Genomic DNA, 21,345 nt, shown 5'->3' on the forward strand with positions numbered 1-21,345 from the left:
AGGCAGGGAAGGCTGGAGTACTAGCTGTAACAGTAGTAATGAGTAGTCAGGGGGAAGCTATCTGCTATCTGTCATCAGCTCAGAAAAGCTCAGTCCCGCAGGTAGACACACACACTCAAACACACACACACACACACACACACACACACACACACACACACACACACACACACACACACACACACACACACACACACACACACACACACACACACACACATACACACTCCACCCAGACTAACACAAGACTCAAACACAAAATCATTCCGGTATGTCAAATGAACAGTCTCATAGTGATGAACACATACTCTAATTCAGTTATGAGTGATATACACTGTTTGTTTGGGTTACAGTGATTGACATACATAAGATATGAAACTGGGGATAAACACAGCTGTAGTACTGTACACGTGCATGGATCCGTAAGCTACTTCTCTGCTCATCTAAAAGTTCCCTCCTACCCCACCACACCAAAGTGGCATTAGTATTTTCTAATCCACCCCATCAAGTCATATATTTTACATACAGTTGCAGTCGGAAGTTTACATATACTTAGGTTGGAGTCATTAAAACTCGTTTTTCAACCACTCCACAAATGTCTTGTTAACAAACTATAGTTTTGGCAAGTCGGTTAGGACATCTACATTGTGCATGACACAAGTAATTTGTCCAACAATTGTTTACAGACAGATTATTTAACTTATAATTCACTGTATCACAATTCCAGTGGGTCAGAAGTTTACATATACTAAGTTGACTGTGCCTTTAAACGGCTAGGAAAATTCCAGAAAATGATTTAGAAGCTTCTGATAGGCTAATTGACATCATTTGAGTCAATTGGAGGTGTACCTGTGGATGTATTTCAAGGCCTACCTTCAAACTCAATGCCTCTTTGCTTGACAACATTGGAAAATCAAAAGAAATCAGCCAAGACCTGAGAAAAAAAATTGTAGACCTCCACAAGCCTGGTTCATCCTTGGGAGCAAACGCCTGAAGGTACCACGTTCATCTATACAAACAATAGTACGCAAGTATAAACGCCATGGGACCACGCAGACATCATACCGCTCAGGAAGGAGACGCGTTCTGTCTCCTAGAGTTGAACGTACTTTGGTGCGAAAAGTGCAAATCATTCCCAGAACAACAGCAAACGACCTTGTGAAGATGCTGGAGGAAACAGGTACAAAAGTATCTATATCCACAGTAAAACAAGTCCTATATCGACATAACCTGAAAGGCCGCTCAGCAAGGAAGAAGCCACTGCTCCAAAACTGCCATAAAAAAGCCAGACTACAGTTTGCAACTGCACATGGGGACAAAGATTGTACTTCTTGGAGAAATGTCCTCTGGTCTGATAAAACAAAAATAGAACTGTTTGCCCATAATAACCATCATTATGTTTGGAGGAAAAAGGGGGAGGCTTGCAAGCCGAAGAACACCATCCCAACCGTGAAGCACGGGGTTGGCAGCATCATGTTGTGTGGGTGCTTTGCTGCAGGAGGGACTGGTGCACTTCACAAAATATATGGCATCATGAGGTAGGAAAATTATGTGGATATATTGAAGCAACATCTCAAGACATCAGTCAGGAAGTTAAAGCTTGTTCGCAAATGACCCCAAGCATACCTCCAAAGATGTGGCAAAATGGCTTAAAGACAAAAAGTCAAGGTATTGGAGTGGCCATCACAAAGCACTGACCTCAATCCTATAGAAAATGTGTGGGCAGAACTGAAAAAGCGTGTGTGTGCAAGGAGGCCTACAAACCCGACTCAGTTACACCAGCTCTGTCAGGAGGAATGGGCCAAAACTCACCCAACTTATTGTGGGAAGCTTGTGGAAGGCTACCCGAAACGTTTGACCCAAGTTAAACAATTTAAAGGCAATGTCACCAAATACTAATTCAGTGTATGTAAACTTCTGACCCACTGGGAATGTAATGAATTAAATAAAAGCTGAAATTAATTATTCTCTCTACTATTATTCTGACATTTCAAATTCTTAAAATAAAGTGGTGATCCTAACTGACCTAAGACAGGGAATTTTTACAAGGATTAAATGTCAGGAATTGTGAAAAACTGAGTTTAAATGTATTTGGCTAAGGTGTATGTAAACTTCCGACTTCAACTGTACATGTAAATCACATTATACGGTCACCTGTCCCACATATACAGGTCCTAACACGTATATAAAACTAACTTCAAACATGCTTAACATCAAACTCCCATTGACATCAATACCCATTTTACACAAGAATTTAATGTACGCGTCTACACCTTAAGTTAGCATTAGACCCTACACTATAGAGAGAACTGCAGTAGCATTGTGACATTTCAGGACAGCTTGCTCAGAAATCCAAGGTCTGCTAACGACGTGCTCTTAATGAAGAGAGGCTAATTAGTCACAAAGCTGTGATCAGGCTCATGGCAGATGGATGGTTTATTAAAAGGCCTTAGTTAGCACCGAGCCTGTCAAAACTGTACGCAGGTGTAACGGAGGTAGTTAGGAGAACCACACTCGTGCGTTAGTCTCTCTCACACACACGTGCACACTCACATGCATACAGACGAACACACACACACTCCTGGACCCTTTAGTTAGGTGTTCAGTTCAGACTAGTTTATCCATCCCCTGGAGTGTCTATCTACCTCCACTCCATAACATAAAGAAATAGAAACATGTTACAGTAGAATACAGGTCAAACCATAGAAATAGAATCATGTTACAGTAGAATACAGGTCAAACCATAGAAATAGAATCATGTTACAGTAGAATACAGGTCAAACCATAGAAATAGAATCATGTTACAGTAGAATACAGGTCAAACCATAGAAATAGAATCATGTTACAGTAGAACACAGGTCAAACCATAGAAATAGAATCATGTTACAGTAGAATACAGGTCAAACCATAGAAATAGAATCATGTTACAGTAGAACACAGGTCAAACCATAGAAATAGAATCATGTTACAGTAGAACACAGGTCAAACCATAGAAATAGAATCATGTTACAGTAGAATACAGGTCAAACCATAGAAATAGAATCATGTTACAGTAGAATACAGGTCAAACCATAGAAATAGAATCATGTTACAGTAGAATACAGGTCAAACCATAGAAATAGAATCATGTTACAGTAGAACACAGGTCAAACCATAGAAATAGAATAATGTTACAGTAGAATACAGGTCAAACCATAGAAATAGAATCATGTTACAGTAGAACACAGGTCAAACCATAGAAATAGAATCATGTTACAGTAGAATACAGGTCAAACCATAGAAATAGAATCATGTTACAGTAGAACACAGGTCAAACCATAGAAATAGAATCATGTTACAGTAGAATACAGGTCAAACCATAGAACTAGAATCATGTTACAGTAGAACACAGGTCAAACCATAGAAATAGAATCATGTTACAATAGAACACAGGTCAAACCATAGAAATAGAATCATGTTACAGTAGAACACAGGTCAAACCATAGAAATAGAATCATGTTACAGTATAATACAGGTCAAACCATATAAATAGAATCATGTTACAGTAGAACACAGGTCAAACCATAGAAATAGAATCATGTTACAGTAGAATACAGGTCAAACCATAGAACTAGAATCATGTTACAGTAGAACACAGGTCAAACCATAGAAATAGAATCATGTTACAGTAGAACACAGGTCAAACCATAGAAATAGAATCATGTTACAGTAGAACACAGGTCAAACCATAGAAATAGAATCATGTTACAGTAGAATACATGTCAAACCATAGAAATAGAATCATGTTACAGTAGAACACAGGTCAAACCATAGAAATAGAATCATGTTACAGTAGAACACAGGTCAAACCATAGAAATAGAATCATGTTACAGTAGAATACAGGTCAAACCATAGAAATAGAATCATGTTACAGTAGAATACAGGTCAAACCATAGAAATAGAATCATGTTACAGTAGAATACAGGTCAAACCATAGAAATAGAATCATGTTACAGTAGAATATAGGTCAAACCATAGAAATAGAATCGTGTTACAGTAGAATACAGGTCAAACCATAGAAATAGAATCATGTTACAGTAGAATATAGATCAAACCATAGAAATAGAATCATGTTACAGTAGAATACAGGTCAAACCATAGAAATAGAATCATGTTACAGTAGAACACAGGTCAAACCATAGAAATAGAATCATGTTACAGTATAATACAGGTCAAACCATAGAAATAGAATCATGTTACAGTAGAATACAGGTCAAACCATAGAAATAGAATCATGTTACAGTAGAATACATGTCAAACCATAGAAATAGAAACATGTTACAGTAGAACACAGGTCAAACCATAGAAATAGAATCATGTTACAGTATAATACAGGTCAAACCATAGAAATAGAATCATGTTACAGTAGAACACAGGTCAAACCATAGAAATAGAATCATGTTACAGTAGAACACAGGTCAAACCATAGAAATAGAATAATGTTACAGTAGAATACAGGTCAAACCATAGAAATAGAATCATGTTACAGTAGAACACAGGTCAAACCATAGAAATAGAATCATGTTACAGTAGAATACAGATCAAACCATAGAAATAGAATCATGTTACAGTAGAACACAGGTCAAACCATAGAAATAGAATCATGTTACAGTAGAATACAGGTCAAACCATAGAAATAGAATCATGTTACAGTAGAATACAGGTCAAACCATAGAACTAGAATCATGTTACAGTAGAATACAGGTCAAACCATAGAAATGGAATCATGTTACAGTAGAATACAGGTCAAACCATAGAAATAGAATCATGTTACAGTAGAATACAGGTCAAACCATAGAAATAGAATCATGTTACAGTAGAACACAGGTCAAACCATAGAAATAGAATCATGTTACAGTAGAATACAGGTCAAACCATAGAAATAGAATCATGTTACAGTAGAATACAGGTCAAACCATAGAACTAGAATCATGTTACAGTAGAATACAGGTCAAACCATAGAAATAGAATCATGTTACAGTAGAATACAGATCAAACCATAGAAATAGAATCAGGATAAATGAGGGATTCAGGACCAAAGAGGAGCTCTGGGAGAGCGGTAACACACACACTGAGTGTACAAAACAATAAGAACACCTTCCTAATATTGAGTTGCACCCCCTTTTGCCCTCAGAACAGTCTCAATTCGTCGGGGCATGGACTCCACAAGGTGTCAAAAGCGTTCCACATGGATGCTGGCCCATGCTGACTCTAATGCCTCCCACAGTTGTGTCATGTTGGCTGGATGTCCTTTGGGTGGTCGACCGTTCTTGACACAAATCGGTGCACCTGGCACTTACTACCATACCCCGTTCAAAGGCACTTAAATATTTTGTCTTGCCCATTCACCCTCTGAATGGCACACATACACAATCCATGTCTCAATTGTCTCAAGGCTTAAAAATCATTCTTTATCCGGTCTCCTCCCCTTCATCTACACTGATTGAAGTGGTTTTAACAAGGGACATCAATAAAGGATCATAGCTTTCACCTGGATTCACCTGGACAGACTATGTCATGTACACTCAATGTATAAGGAAGCCAAGCGCCAGCAAATGACAGTGACCTCAGTTAATCTAAGACCACCACACCTTGTTGCCAATGTGCAGACTTAGACAGCGGGTAGGGAGGTCTGACTGACTGAAAGAGAAGGGGATAGAAAGAAAGAGAGACAAGGAGAGAGGTGGAGGATAGGGAGGAAAACTGCTTTGTAGTACGGCAAATTTCATTCTTGTCGAAGCTGACGGCTCCATTCAGGTGAGCAACGTCTAAAATATGACAATTGTCTGACAGAGAAACAGCCACATTTGTGCCGACACATTTAAACCAAATCAAATGTGTCGCTGCAGGGTAGAAAGAGAGAAGGGATAGAGAGAGAGGGGGAGATAGGGAGGGAAAATAGAGAGGAAGATAATCCCTTTGACTGTCAGACGCATCATTAAAATTAATACTTCCTTTTTATGGGGGCACGCTTTAAATGTTTCCACCCCGCTGTGGTCCCTCGCTCCCCAAGCTGTGAACGTAGCTTCAGGTGAACCAAGAGTGTGTTTGTACACACCCTCTCTCTCCCTCACACACCCTCTCTCTCTCCCTCACACACCCTCTCTCTCCCTCACACCCTCTCTCTCCCTCACACACGCTCTCTCTCCCTCACACCCTCTCTCTCCCTCACACACCCTCTCTCTCTCCCTCACACACCCTCTCTCTCCCTCACACACCCTCTCTCTCCCTCACACCCTCTCTCTCCCTCAAACACCCTCTCGCTCTCTCACACACCCTCTCTCTCCCTCACACACCCTCTCTCTCCCTCACACACCCTCTCCCTTCCTCACACACCCTCTCTCTCTCCCTCACACACCCTCTCTCCCCCTCACACACCCTCTCTCTCCCTCACACACCCTCTCTAGTTCTCTGTCTCCCATCTATCACATAATCAGAGCATCTCTTCTGGTGTACTTCTTTTTAGTTCTGTTTTAGTTCTATTTCTCTCAAGCTCTTCCTTTGTAGTTGGTCTTGCCCTATTGTCAGTCACGCATCGTGTTTCCCTGTGACCAATGTCGTCCGTGGCACATGAGGATGTAACTTTCTGTCAGCACTATCACTGCACAACAGACACGACTGTTATTGGATGGTAATAAACATTCAAACACACACACACACACACACACACACACAGATACACACACACACACACAGATACACACACACACACACACACACGGATACACACACACACACACACGGATACACACACACACATGCACACACACAGATACACACACACACACACACGGATACACACACACACACACGGATACACACACACACATGCACACACACATACACACTGCCCCTTGTCGTGTCAACCCCCTAAACCCCTGCCCTACACACCCCTATACAGACACACCCTACACACACACATACACCTACACACACACACCTACACACACCCTACAGACACACACATACACACCTACACACACGCTACACACACACACACACCCTACACACACACACACGCACACAAACAGCCCCTACACAAACACCCTACACACACACACACACACACACACACACACACACACACACACACACACACACACACACACACACACACACACACACACACACACACACCCTACACACACACTACTATCTCTCTCACTGATACTCACACACTCTCACTGATATACATATGCACACGCAGAGCCATTTTCATGCTAATAGGTTTATGTTGGAACTGTAATTAAAAACAGCTTGGTACATCCCTTTCTTCACTGTTTGAGGCCCAGAGAAATAGATAGCAATGGGGAGGCGAGGGGCTACAAAGCAAGATAGAGAGAAAGGAAGACAGTGAGAGAGAGAGCGAGAGAGAGAGAGAGAGGGAGAGAGAGAGATGCTAGCTGACAAGGCACACTGCAGGTGTGATTTGGAGACTGAAACAGCTGCAGTCAGTTCCTCTCCCTCCCAGGTGGAAAAACAATGTCCTGAAGAATCTCTCTCTCTCTTTCTCTCACAGACAAGTTTACTTTCTAACAAACTCTCTCTCTCTCTTTCTCAGATAAGCACATACTGTTCATTCATGCACGCACACCTCACACAAAAGACTGTCTAAATACTGTACAGACCAACACACATTACTAACACACATTACATGAAATCAATTCAACTATCGAGCAAAGCTTAGCTGCCAGAGTGGTGGCTCCATGTCTAGTGTAGTGTTCCCTCTCTGTAAACTCAGTCTGCTTGGCGGCTTCGCACACACACACACACACACACACACACACACACACACACACACACACACACACACACACACACACACACACACACACACACACACACACACACACACACACACACACACACACACACACACACACGGACATAACGGATGCACTCCCTCCCTTTCTACTGCTCTCTCTCTCTCTTGATCACTCTCTCTTTAGAGTACACTCTGTCTAAAGAGTGGAACGGCTTGCTAGGATATGCCAGTCCTCCAGAGCAGCGCCCCACTGTAATTGAGTGGGCTTGTCTGCTGACAACTTGCCATTGGTGGAGGATGGATAGATTGGGGAAATGGTCTGTGTAGGGGGTGGGGGTGCAGCGGTGTGTGTGAGTGTGTGAGTGGGAATGTGTCTGAGTCAGAGCTCAATGCTGCATGAAATGTTTTTTCAGCACAGATTGAGCAGTGCTGACCAAAGGGACCCACCAGGGCTATCTGACCAGCTGGCGCTCACACACACATAAGCATGTACACACACACCCCATCCCAGTTTACCGGCTCTTCCTCTCCATCCCACGCCTCATCATGGCCACTCTAATGAGGCATGCTGTGTAATTAACGCCTAAATGAAGCAGCTCATTTCCATAACTGTTCGGCTCAACAAAGGCCTGACGTCCCCTTAACAAACCAGCACGCCAAGCAAATATGTTACGCAAAGACATGGGATGGCGGGAAGAGAACGGGAGAGATTGAAGGAGGGAAGAAATGAAAAGATGGGGGAGAAAATGGGACAGATAGGGAGAAAGAGAGAGAAACAGAGGACAAAACATCTTACATTCATTTACATCTGACCAGTAAGCCCTTGAAATGAAGAAAAACATCTCAAGATAAGACACTTGAGAGAGAGAGAGAGAGAGAGAGAGAGAGAGAGAGAGAGAGAGAGAGAGAGAGAGAGAGAGAGAGAGAGAGAGAGAGAGAGAGAGAGAGAGAGAGAGAGAGAGAGAGAGAGAGAGAGAGAGAGAGAGAGAGAGAGAGAGAGAGAGAGAGAGAGAGAGAGAGAGAGCGAAATAAAGGGAGAGAGCGACAAGTGTGGAGCGCGGTTGAAAGAGCTCCGTTCTCCATCTCGAGGCATTTACCCCCGTCTATCTGCCTCCCCAACGACGTCATCCGAGCGAGGCAGAGAGAAAGAGTGAGGAGGAGAGAAGGAGCCAGAGAGAGAGAGAAGGTGGGCAGAACAGTTCCCAGGCACTGCCGCGTTCTTAAGTCGCGCATGAAAAGCCTGAGTTATGTTCAAACGTTCCACTTCACCTACACAATTTATGTGCCACTCGGATAATGTAGCGCCTCTCCTGAAAAGGCATTCATAAATCTGACCCTGTTTTTCTCTCTTTCTCTCTCTTTCAGCGCTCTTGTCTTTCTCTCACTCTCCTTTCTCTCACTCTATCTTTTCTGTGGTGGTGTATGTCTGTTTTGGACGTTCTTTCTTATGTACCAGAAGGTACATCTTAGTCAAATGACTTTGTCTCGGGTTGTCACACAACCGAACCTGATCACACTCTCATAGATCTCTCTATGTCACTCGCGCAAAAACACACACACACACAGCATATGTTTCACACACACACACACACACACACACACACACACACACACACACACACACACACACACACACACACACACACACACACACACACACACACACACACACACACACACACACACACACACACACACACACACAGAGTTCAGGAGTCTTTCTTTCCTTACTCCTACATGTTGAGGCCAATAAGGTCACATACAGTAAATACAATATGATGGAGAGAGAATACAATCACGGTAAAGTCCTTCCAATCCTAGTTGCAGGTTAATTTCAAGGTCAGTCACATCCACCTTCTCGTTGACATTACATTGCTGTAGTGGAGTCAAGACATATGTCAAGACGTTTAGCTAGACCTTTTTGACATGGGCGGTGTACTCACCTTGAAGCTGTAAGGTTGCTGGATCAATCATCACTTAAGCAGTTACCCCTAAATCACTACATTAACAACAGAGTAATAATTACTGTTTAATTACATTTGTTCCTTTCTCAGCTGACCAATTGAATGGCTAATATGCATTCTGAATTAACAATGTTTTCAATGTTTTCTGATTCAGTAATTTTCCAACCAATTCGGCATAGTGTCACCCTTGAGACTCAATTAGAGTCGCTGTGCACCGATTATGCCCTTTTTAGACAACATGACTCTGCGGTACTTTGAAGGTGAGAATACGAGTAGGCATTATTACAAATAGCCTAACTACCATACTCCTCTCATGTCTACTAGCCTACTATAGCCTAGTCTACAAGCGTCAGTGCGCTGGACAGAGTGCCGTGTGAACAGTCAATGAGGTCCTTCCCTGTCCGTGGCATCAGATTTTAAAAACAGCTCAAAAATACACCTTATGGAACAACGGGGACTGTGAAGAGACACACACAAAGGTACAGACACATGCATATGCACACATTGTGATATTGTTGTATTTATGTATTAAACATGTTGTATTGTAGATATGTAGTGGTGTAATAATGTTATATGATGTGCTGTTTTATCTTTTGCTTTATATGTAATGTAAGTGCTTTAATATGTTTGGACCCCCTTGGCAGTAGCTAATGTGGATCCCTAATAAATACAAATACAAATAGCCGCCTCATTTGCAGCACACACCCTCCAATTATTACAGATAAATGGATAGTTAGTAAAATAGATTATATGCTGTTTTACCAAGGTTGGTGATGGCATAAATAAACTGCAACCCTTGAAACCCCTTTAAACTAAAATGCTGGTAACTTCCAAGGGGCTCGGCAACATATGTAGTAGCCTGTAGGCTGCTGTCTGACATGCATCAAACATCAAGAAAGCTTCTGTTGAATTATTCATTTCATGAATGTCTCTTATTTTCAAAAAATCCATTGCACAGCTTTAGTTCAAATAGTAAAGAAAAATCTGAAAATCCTTCTTGAAATCAACGATCGCGTCTATCAATACCCCACTTTACAGAATCACAATCTATAAGCAAGTTTTCATTATCACTTACCTTTTCCAGCGAGAATGCAGGACAGCCCCAGAACCACCCAAACCAGCGCAAACGGCACTCCACGCATCTCCATGATGGGAGAACGAATTCTAGCAACACAAGACGACCTCTCTCTCTCACTTGATATTACCTTACTTTCTTCCAATATCTGTTCGACACACCTTCTCAATGCGAAGTAAGCGGGGAACTGAAGCTGACTGCGAGAGACAGAAAGCGTGCTGTGCCAGTCAACAGTCTACTAGGTGGAGCGATGGTTTGGCGTGGCTGGCTGAGCCTTTGATATCGGGAGGGGACGGGACACATATTTCAGCGCGCCCCGGGACTAGACTGCTACGTCACGCTGTGAAAAATATAACGAGTTTCATCATCATGTAGCCTAATTGATCTGCTTAAGATGTGTTCGACTTGATTAGCCTATCAATTCAGTCTGTTTATCATCACCAGCATTTACATTTAATCATACATATTTTATTAATGGAATAGATTACATTCTAGTGCAGCATAATGTAAGAGTAGGAGTCTTTGAGTCGCTTATGAAGTTGCTTACAACAGTAGCCTATACTATAAACCACAATGACCACAAAGCAATACATCATCTCCTATCAATCAAATGAATGTTACTTTTGCTGATAGGAAACTATAACGAAACTACTACAATGGCACAGCTCTGTGTAGGCTATTGTACAATTCCATCAATAGCTTGACAAAGGCTTAAAACCTACGGTATATCTGTGCCCCCTCCAGATTGAACTCTTCCAAATGAAGTAACCCTGTTGCAATATGTCTGATTTCTCGCTTATTCTGTTCACAATATTCCCTGCCTCTGTTGTGTGTGGTGAGGATTAGTGTGTGTGTGTGTGTGTGTGTGTGTGTGTGTGTGTGTGTGTGTGTGTGTGTGTGTGTGTGTGTGTGTGTGTGTGTGTGTTAAGCCCTGTTTTGTTGCCTCATGCTGTCTGGGGACAGGGGAAGAAGGAAGAATGTCCCTAGAGTCAGAGACACAGAGGAAAATAACTGGTTACACCAATGTACTTGTGTGTGTTTGCCTCATTAGAGTGGGTGTGATGAGCGGTAGGGTGTAGGAGAGGAGACAGTAAACTGGTGTGTGTGTGTGTGTGTGTGTGTGTGTGTGTGTGTTATTTTCTTGAACCCTAGAGAATGTTGCAGAATGCCCATTCCTATCAGTGAAAGGTTGCTTCACATTAATCCAAGTGATCAAACAATATACCGGGGCGCTCAAGTAGTGGTAGAAGGCTGTGTAACTCCACACAAGGTGGTCTTTGAACATTGTATTGCACTTATGAAGCCTAAAAACAAGGCTTTTGTAAGAACCGACGCTGGAGATGAGAAGCAGGTACGGAGAGTGAACATTTCATATAGCACAGTCATGGAACAGGACAGGAACACTGTCAGAACCGGGTAACAAAACGACAAACGTAAATTTATGCTGAAGCGGGAACAGAGCTGGGGAACAGACAGATATAGGAGAGGAAATAACACAGGTGATTGAGTCCAGGTGAGTGCAATGAATCACTGATGCGCGTGACGAGGGGAGCAGGTGTGCGTAATGATGGTGGCAGGAGTGCGTAGTGCTTGGCAAGGAAGGGAGAGCGGGAGCAGGCGTGACAGCTTTTATCATCTTAGCTTTTCTGTACAGATTTGTTGGGGAGATTAGACGATCCCAAGTTCATCCATGGCACCAAGGGCTTTTCAAACTACTCTGTAACCAGGGAACATAACAAAATTAGGCAAGATATTGGAAGATATATGAAATATATACTGTATCCTAAACAAAAATATAAACGCCACATGCAACAATTTCACTTCATTTCACTGAACATTAAATTCACTGGCAACAGCTCTGGTGGACATTCCTGCAGTCAGCATGCCAATTGCCACCTCCCTCAAAACGTGAGACATCTGTGGCACTGTGTTGTGTGACAAAACTGCACATTTTAGGGTGGACTTTTATTGTCCCCAGCACAAGGTGCACCTCTGTAATGATCATGCTGTTTAATCAGCTCTTGATATGCCACACCTGTTAGGTGGATGGATTATCTTGGCAAAGGGGAAATGCTCACTAACATGGACGTAAACAAATTCGTGCACAAAATTTGAGAGAAATAAGCTTTTTGTGCATGTTGAACATTTCTGAGATCTTTTATTTTAGCTCATGAAACATGGGACCAACAATTTACATGTTGCGTTTATATTTTGTTCAGTAAAATATATTAGATTAGAAAAACTTTTATGTCATCAATGAGGCAATTCATATCGTAGTTTTCACAATACATACAGATTAAATTATATAAAATATATGGAAGATATCATATCTAACGTTATCTCTCTATTGCCTCTGTATCTGTAAGTAGTAGTTTTACACAGCCTACATGATATGCATGGCATCTGAAGGAATTTAATTAAATTTAGGTAAGGGATAATGAAGGAGGGGCTATGGAAAATAATGGACGACGTGGAAGATGTGTGCCTTGATGTGCAGTGGAGTGGAGCTTACCTTACACTAAATTGTATTATTTGCCATAGTATTCAAAGTTCCCTGAGGTGATTATATCACTTATACCATGGCTATAATTGTAACGCACACACACACTTTCTGGTAGAAATGTGTTCTGAAGTTGCTAGCAAGTAGATAGCTAGCTCAACAAGAACTCACGGTCTCAATTCAGCATTCAACGTTTGTCCAGGAGGAGGTTTGAGTTCAGGCATTAATTCACACTGGCTAAATTAAGGGTGGATGTTTGGGATAGGGTAAAAACAGAAAAACTACAAAATGATTACCTGCACTGGGATTGAACCAGCAATCCTCTGAGCCATAGCTCGCGATTTAACTTCTTGCGAATACAGGGGGTGCTGTTTACTCATTAGCATATTTGCATTACAGATTAAACGGCTTCCTACTCTCCTACTTTATCGTACAATATACATATTATTACTATTATTGGATAGAAAACAGTCTATAGTTTCTATAGCCGTTGGAATTTTGTCTCTGAGTGGAACAGAACTCATTCTACAGCAATTTCCCTGACATGGAGTCAGATTTCACACATTTTGGCCCCTGATCTGGAGTCAGTTTAAAGGCCACTGTGAATGCTATAAGGATACGGACACTGCTTACGTCTTCCCCTGGATGCCTTTACGTGATGACGCTTTGAATGGTATCGATTGCCCAATCACAGCCACTATAAAACAAAAACACGTGTAGGTAGGAACTCCTTTCCAGCTGCGCCGGACGCACGGTGGACACCGACCCGTTCTTTTTCCAAGCATTAGTGGAGCCAGTAATATTTCTCAGGTCATGTTTTTACTCGTTATAGGAGTTAAAAACATCATAAGGTAGTTAATTTAAACCGTTTTATAGCAATTTATATCCGTTTAGTGCGCATTTTGGGACATTTATTTCTGAGACTTTTTGAAGAGCCGGGCAGGTTTCCAGTTCATGCCGAACGCAGTTGGCATTTCCACATGGCAAGAGGACAGCTTTCGACCAAAAGACGATTAGACCCAAAAAAGGATTCTTTGCCCAAGATTCTGATGGAAGAACAGCTCAAAGTAGGAACAATTTATTATGATAAATCGTGTTTCTGTCGAGAAATGTTAATCGCTTATGACGCCATTTTGTTTGACGTAGCTTCGCTTGGCGCAAACTGTATTGAAAAGTAAGGATAATTTAAAAAATGTAAATCAGCGATTGTATTAAGAATTAAATTGTCTATCAATCGCTGTCCACCCTATATTTTTAGTCACGTTTATGAGTATTTATGTATACGACTAGATCACTGTCTAATATGGCGCACGACATTGTCTGACCAGCTGGGCAACTTTTGTCATTGTCTAACCATGATTTTGGTGGCTAAATATGCACATTTTCGAACAAACTGTATATGTATGTTGTAATGTGATGTTACAGGAGTGTCATCTGAAGAATTCTGAGAAGGTTAGTGAAAATTTTTATATATTTTGGCGATGTTTACGTTATCGCTCTCTTTGGCTAGAATCAATGCTCTGGTAACGTTTGCATATGTGGTATGCTAATATAACGATTTATTGTGTTTTCGCTGTAAGACACTTAGAAAATCTGAAATATTGTCTGTATTCACAGGATCTGTGTCTTTCGATTAGTGTATGCTGTGTATTTTTACGAAATGTTTGATGATTAGTAATTAGGTAATACACGTTGCTCTGTGTAGTAATTCTAGGAGCTTTGGTGAGATTTGTGATGCTGGCTGCAATGGCAAACTATGATTTATACCTGAAATATGCACATTTTTCTAACAAAAAATATCCTATACCAGAAATATGTTATCAGACTGTCATCTGATGAGTTTTTTTCTTGGTTAGTGGCTATCAATATCTTAGTTTAGCCGAATTGGTGATAGCTACTGGTTTTGAGAAAAAATGGTGGACAAAGAAAAAGGGTGTCTTTTGCTAACATGGTTAGCTAATAGATTTACATATTTTGTCTTCCCTGTACAACATTTTAAAAATCTGAAATGGGGACTTTATTCACAAGATCTGTATCTTTCATTAGGTGTCTTGGACTTGTGATTTAATGATATTTAGATGCTACTATTTAAATGTGACGCTATGCTAGCGATGCTAATCAGTGTGGGGGGGTGGGGGGGGATCCCGGATCCGGGTTTCAGAGGCAGTAAAAGTTAACACCACCCAAGCAAGCCACGAGCCTACTAGATGGTAATAGGCGCTCATATTGCCCCAGTGGACAGTATTGAAGGCATCTTCCGACATTCTGGGGACCTGGACAAACGTCTAATACTGCAGTGGATCTAATGTGACATGGCTGAGCTAGCTACAGCAGGCCTAGTTTCCAGGATAACCTAACAAACAGACTTGCTAGCTAAGCAAACCATTAGTCCTCCTAAATGTTAGCAAGCTAACTATTTATGAAAATCTATCTAATTCAACAATGCAAACATTTAATAATACCAAAGTTGTTTCAAGCAGACCACCACAGTCCCCATGCCCAAGAACATTAAGGTAACCTGCCTAAATGACTATCACTGTGTAACACTCACATCTATAGCTATTACATTTTTTAAAAGGCTGGTCATGGCTCACATCAACACCATCATCCCAGACACCTTGGACCTACTCCAATTCGCATACCACCCCAACAGATCCAAAGATGACGCAATCTCTATTGCACACACTGCCCACTATTTGTCATTACTGAGACGTGGTTAAGAAAGAGTGTTTTGAACACTGATGTTAACTTTTCTGGTTATAACCTTTTTCAGCAAGACAGATCTTCCGAAGGTGGGGGAGGGGCAGTCATTACCAAGGATCACCTTCAGTGCTCGGTTGTTTCCACCAAGTCTGTCCCCAAACAATTTCATGGTTTTACACATTAAACTTTCAAATAACTCTTTGTTGACTGTTGCTGGGTGTTATCGGCCACCATCACCACCATCAAGCTCTCTCCTGGCCCCTTACACTAAGTCTGAATTTGTCCTGCTAGGTGACCTAAACTGGGACATGCTTAAATCAACTGATCAAGTCCTAAAGCAATGGGACTCCCTAAATCTTTCTCAGATTATCACCAATCCCACAAGATATGACTCCAAACATCCAGAAAATGCTACTCTCCTTGATGTTATCCTCACAAATAGTCCTGATAGGTATCAGTCTGGTGTTTTATGTAATTACCTTAGTGATCACTGTTTTACAACCTGTGTTCATAATGGCTGCTCAGTGAAACGACCTGTCCTGATTTGTCATAGACACTTGCTAAAAAAACTTTAATGAGCAAGCCTTCCTTCATGAACTGGCCTCTGTAAAATGGTATAGAATCAGCTTAATCCCCTCTGTCGAAGACGCTTGGACCTTCTTTTTTTATATTTTCAGTGGTATTGTTAACAAACACGCCCCCATCAAGAAAATAAGAATTAAAAACAGGTTCATCCCCTGGTTCGACCATGATCAGGCAGAGTTACTGCAGTTCAAGAATTCCATTTGGCAAATCGCTCTGCACACGCATATTCAGGCTGACTGGCCCTCGTTCACGCAAATTAGAAATAAGTGCACTCAGGCTATCCGGAAGGCCAAAGTTAGTTACTTTAAGGAGCAGTTCTCTCTCTCTGGGTCTAACACCAAGAAGTTCTGGTAAACAGTTAAAGACCTGGGGAATAAACCCTCTTCCTCAAAGTTGCCCATGTCCCTTAGTGTTGATGATGTGGTTGTTACTGACAAGGAGCACATGGCTGAGCCCCCTTTAATCACCATTTCATTAAGTCAGGATTCCTATTTGACTCTGCCATGCCTCCTTGCCCGTCCAACATTTCCTCATCTCCCACCCCTTCTAATGCGACTATCCCCGATGCTCCTCCCTCTATTTCCCCTGCCCCGCTACAAAGTTCTCCCTGCATCAGATGGTTTAGACCCTTTCTTCTTTAAAGTTGCTGCCCCTATCGTCGCCAAGCTTATCTCTGACCTTTTTAACCTGTCTCTCCTCCCTGGGGAGGTTCCCATTGCTTGGAAGGCAGCCACGGTTCATCCTTTATTTAACGGGGGAGATCAAGCTGATCCTAACTGTTATAGGCCAATTCCTATTTTGCCCTGTTTATCAAAAGTTTTGGAAAAACTTGTCAATAATCAACTGACTGGGTTTCTTGATGTCTATAGTATTCTCTCGGGTATTCGATCTGGTTTCCGTTCAGGTTATGGATGCATCACTGCAACCTTAAAGGTCCTAAATAAAGTCACCATTGCCCTTGATTCTAAGCAATGTTGTGCTGCTATTTTTATTGACTAAAGCTTTTGATACCGTAGACTATTCCATTTTTGTGGGCCAGCTAAGGAGTATTGGTGTCTCTGAGGGGTCTTTGGCCTGGTTTGCTAACTACCTCTCTCAAAGACTGCAGTGAATAAAGTCAGAACATCTGCGGTCTCAGCCACTGCCTGTCACCACGGGAGTACCCCAAGGCTTGATCATAGGCCCCACGCTCTTCTCAATTTACATCAACAACATAGCTCAAGCAGTAGGAAGCTCTCGCATCCATTTATATGCAGATGATACAGTCTTATACTCAGCTAGCTCCTTCCCGGATTTTGTGTTAAACGCTCTACAACAAAGCTTTCTTAGTGTCCAACAAGCTTTCTCTGCCTTAACCTTGTTTTGAACACCTCCAAAATAAAGGTCATGTGGTTTGGTAAGAAGAATGCCCCTATCCCCACAGGTGTTATTACTACCTCTGAGAGTTTAGAACTTGAGGTAGTCACCTCATACAAGTACTTGGGAGTATGGCTAGACGGTACACTGTCCTTCTCTCAGCACATATCAAAGCTTCAGGCTGAGGTTAAATCTAGACTTGGTTTTCTCTATCGTAATCGCTCCTCTTTCACCCCAGCTGCCAAACTAACCCTGATTCAGATGACAATCCTACCATGCTAGATTACGAAGATGTCATTTATAGATCGGCAGGTACGGGTGCTCTCGAGCAGCTAGATGTTCTTTACCATTCGGCCATCATATTTTCCACAAATGATCCTTATAGGACACATCACTGCACGCTATACTACTCTGTAAACTGGTCATCTCTGTATACCCGTCGCAAAACCCACTGGTTGATGCTTATTCATAAAACCCTCTTAGGCCTCACTCCCCCCTATCTGAGATATCTACTGCAGCCCTCATCCTCTTCATACAATGCTCGTTCTGCCAGTCACATTCTGTTAAAAGTCCCCAGAGCACACACATCCCCGGGACGCTCCTCTTTTCAGTTCGCTGCAGCTAGCGACTGGAACGAGCTGCAACAAACACTCAAACTGGACAGTTTTATCTCCGTCTGTACTTAGTCCCCTCCTGTACTCCCTGTTCACCCATGATAGCATGGCCGTGCACGACTCCAACACCATCATCAAGTTCTCTGACGACCCGACAGTGACTGATCACCAACGACGAAGAGGCAGCCTATAGGAAGGAGGTTAGAGACCTGGCAGTGTGGTGCCAGAACAACAACCTCTCCCTCAACGTCAACAAGACAAAGAAGCTGATCAAGGACTACAGGAAACGGAGGGGCGAGCACCCCCCCATCCACATCAATGGGGCTGTAGTGGAGCGGGTCGAGATATTCAAGGTCCTCAGTGTCCACATCACTAAGGAATGAATATGGTCCAACACAGTTGTGAAGAGGGCACGACAACGCCTCTTCACCCTCAGGAGGCTGAAAAGATTTATTATGGGCCCCTCAGATCTTCAAAAAGTTCTACAGCTCCACCATTGAGAGCATCTTGACTGGCTGCATCAGCGCTTTGTATGGCAACTGAAAGGCACCGAACCACATCACTGGGCTCGAGCTCCCTGCCTTCCAGGACCTCTATACCAGGCAGTGTCAGAGGAAGGCCCAAAAAATCGTCAAAGAATCCATCCACCCAAGCCATAGACTGTGCTATGGCAAGAGGTAACAGCGCACCAAGTCTGGAACCAACAGGACCCTGAACAACTTCTACCCGCAAGCCATAAGACTGATAAACAAGACTGCTGAATAGCTAATCCAATGGCAACACGGACTACCTTCATTGACCCTTTTTTTAACTATCTCTCTTGCGTTGACTCTCTACACACACACTAGGCTCCACCCACAAACTCATACATACTAATCATTCAATCAATCAAATGTATTTATCAAGCCCTTCTTACATCAGCTGATATCTCAAAGTGCTGTACAGAAACCCAGCCTAAAACCCCAAACAGCAAGCAATGCAGGTGTAGAAGCACGGTGGCTAGGAAAAACTCCCTAGAAAGGCCAGAACCTACGAAGAAACCTAGAGAGAAACCAGGCTATGAGGGGTGGTCAGTACTCTTCTGGCTGTGCCGGGTGGAGATTATAACAGAACATGGCCAAGATATTCAAATGTTCATAGATGACCAGCAGGGTCAAATAATAATAATCACAGTGATTGTCGAGGGTGCAACAGGTCAGCACCTCAGGAGTAAATGTCAGTTGGCTTTTCATAGCCGATCATTCAGAGTATCTTTACCGCTCCTGCTGTCTCTAGAGAGTTGAAAACAGCACATCCAGTGAACAGGCCAGGGTTCCATAGCTGCAGGCAGAACAGTTGAAACTGGTGCAGCAGCATGACCAGGTGGACTGGGGAGAGCAAGGCGTCTTCAGGCCAGGTAGTCCTGAGGCATGGTCCTAGGGCTCAGGTCCTCCGAGAGAGAGAAATAAAGAGAGAAAGAAAGAAAGAAAGAGAGAATTAGAGAGAGCATACTTCAATTCACACAGGACACAGGACACCAGATAAGATAAGAGAAATACTCCAGATATAACAGACTGACCCTAACCCGGGGGATACAAAAACTAGTGCAGCATAAATACTGGAAGCTGAGACAGGAGGAGTCGGGAGACACTGTGGCCCCGTCCGACGATACTCCCAGACAGGGCCAAACAGGTAGGATATAACCCCACCCACACTTTGCCAAAGCACAGCCCCCACACCACTAGAGGGATATCTCACGAAGTACAGCCCACGAAGATCTCCCCCACGGCACAACCCAAGGGGGGGCGTCAACCTAGACAGGAAGATCACGTCAGTGACTCAACCCACTCAAGTGACGCACCCCTCCTAGGGATGGCATGGAAGAGCACCAGTAAGCCAGTGACTCAGCCCCTGTAATAGGGTTAGAGGCAGAGAATCCCAGTGGAGAGAGGGGAACCTTCCAGGCAGAGACAGCAAGGGCGGTTCGTTGCTCCAGTGCCTTTCCGTTCACCTTCACACTCCTGGGCCAGACAACACTCAATCATAGGACCCACTGAAGAGATGAGTCTTCAATAAAGACTTAAAGGTTGAGACCGAGTCTGCGTCTTTCACATGGACAGGCAGACCATTCCATAAAAATGGACCTCTATAGGAGAAAGTCCTGCCTCCAGCTGTTTGCTTAGAAATTCTAGGAACAATAAGGAGGCCTGCGTCTTGTGACCGTAGCGTACGTGTAGGTATGTACGGCAGGACCAAATCGGAGAGATAGGTAGAAGCAAGCCCATGTAATGCTTTGTAGGTTAACAGTAAAACCTTGAAATCAGCCCTTGCCTTAACAGGAAGCCAGTTAAGGCTAGCACTGGAGTAATATGATCACATTTTTTGGTTCTAGTCAAGATTCTAGCAGCCGTGTTTAGCACAAACTGAACTGTAGTTAGTGCTTTATCTGGGTAGCCGGAAAGTAGAGCATTGCAGTAGTCTAACCTAGAAGTGACAAAAGCATGGATACATTTTTCTGCATCATTTTTGGACAGAAAGTTTCTGAATTTTGCAATGTTACGTAGATGGAAAAAAGTTGTCCTTGAAACAGTCTTGATATGTTCTTCAAAAGAGAGACCAAGGTCCAGAGTAACGCCGAGGTCCTTTGAGACAACTGTACAACCATCAAGATTAATTGTCAGATTCAACAGAAGATCTCTTTATTTCTTGGGACCTAGAACAAGCATCTCTGTTTTGTCCGAGTTTAAAAGTAGAAAGTTTGCCG

General features: G+C 42.6%; 1 protein-coding gene across 1 annotated transcript in view; it reads right to left on the reverse strand.

Annotated features, from left to right (window-relative positions):
- The window catches only part of LOC129823874 (calsyntenin-2-like), a 269,116-nt gene extending 257,968 nt beyond the window's left edge, over positions 1 to 11,148 (reverse strand). The window contains exon 1 of the mRNA XM_055882930.1: positions 10,845 to 11,148. Coding sequence (XP_055738905.1) covers positions 10,845 to 10,917 — 73 coding nt within the window. The 5' untranslated portion in view covers positions 10,918 to 11,148. The remainder of the gene's footprint in view (positions 1 to 10,844) is intronic.
- Between the last annotated feature and the right edge of the window lie 10,197 nt (positions 11,149 to 21,345).

The sequence above is a fragment of the Salvelinus fontinalis genome, chromosome 26, assembly GCF_029448725.1.
Source record: "Salvelinus fontinalis isolate EN_2023a chromosome 26, ASM2944872v1, whole genome shotgun sequence".
Classification (NCBI taxonomy): Eukaryota; Metazoa; Chordata; class Actinopteri; order Salmoniformes; family Salmonidae; genus Salvelinus; species Salvelinus fontinalis.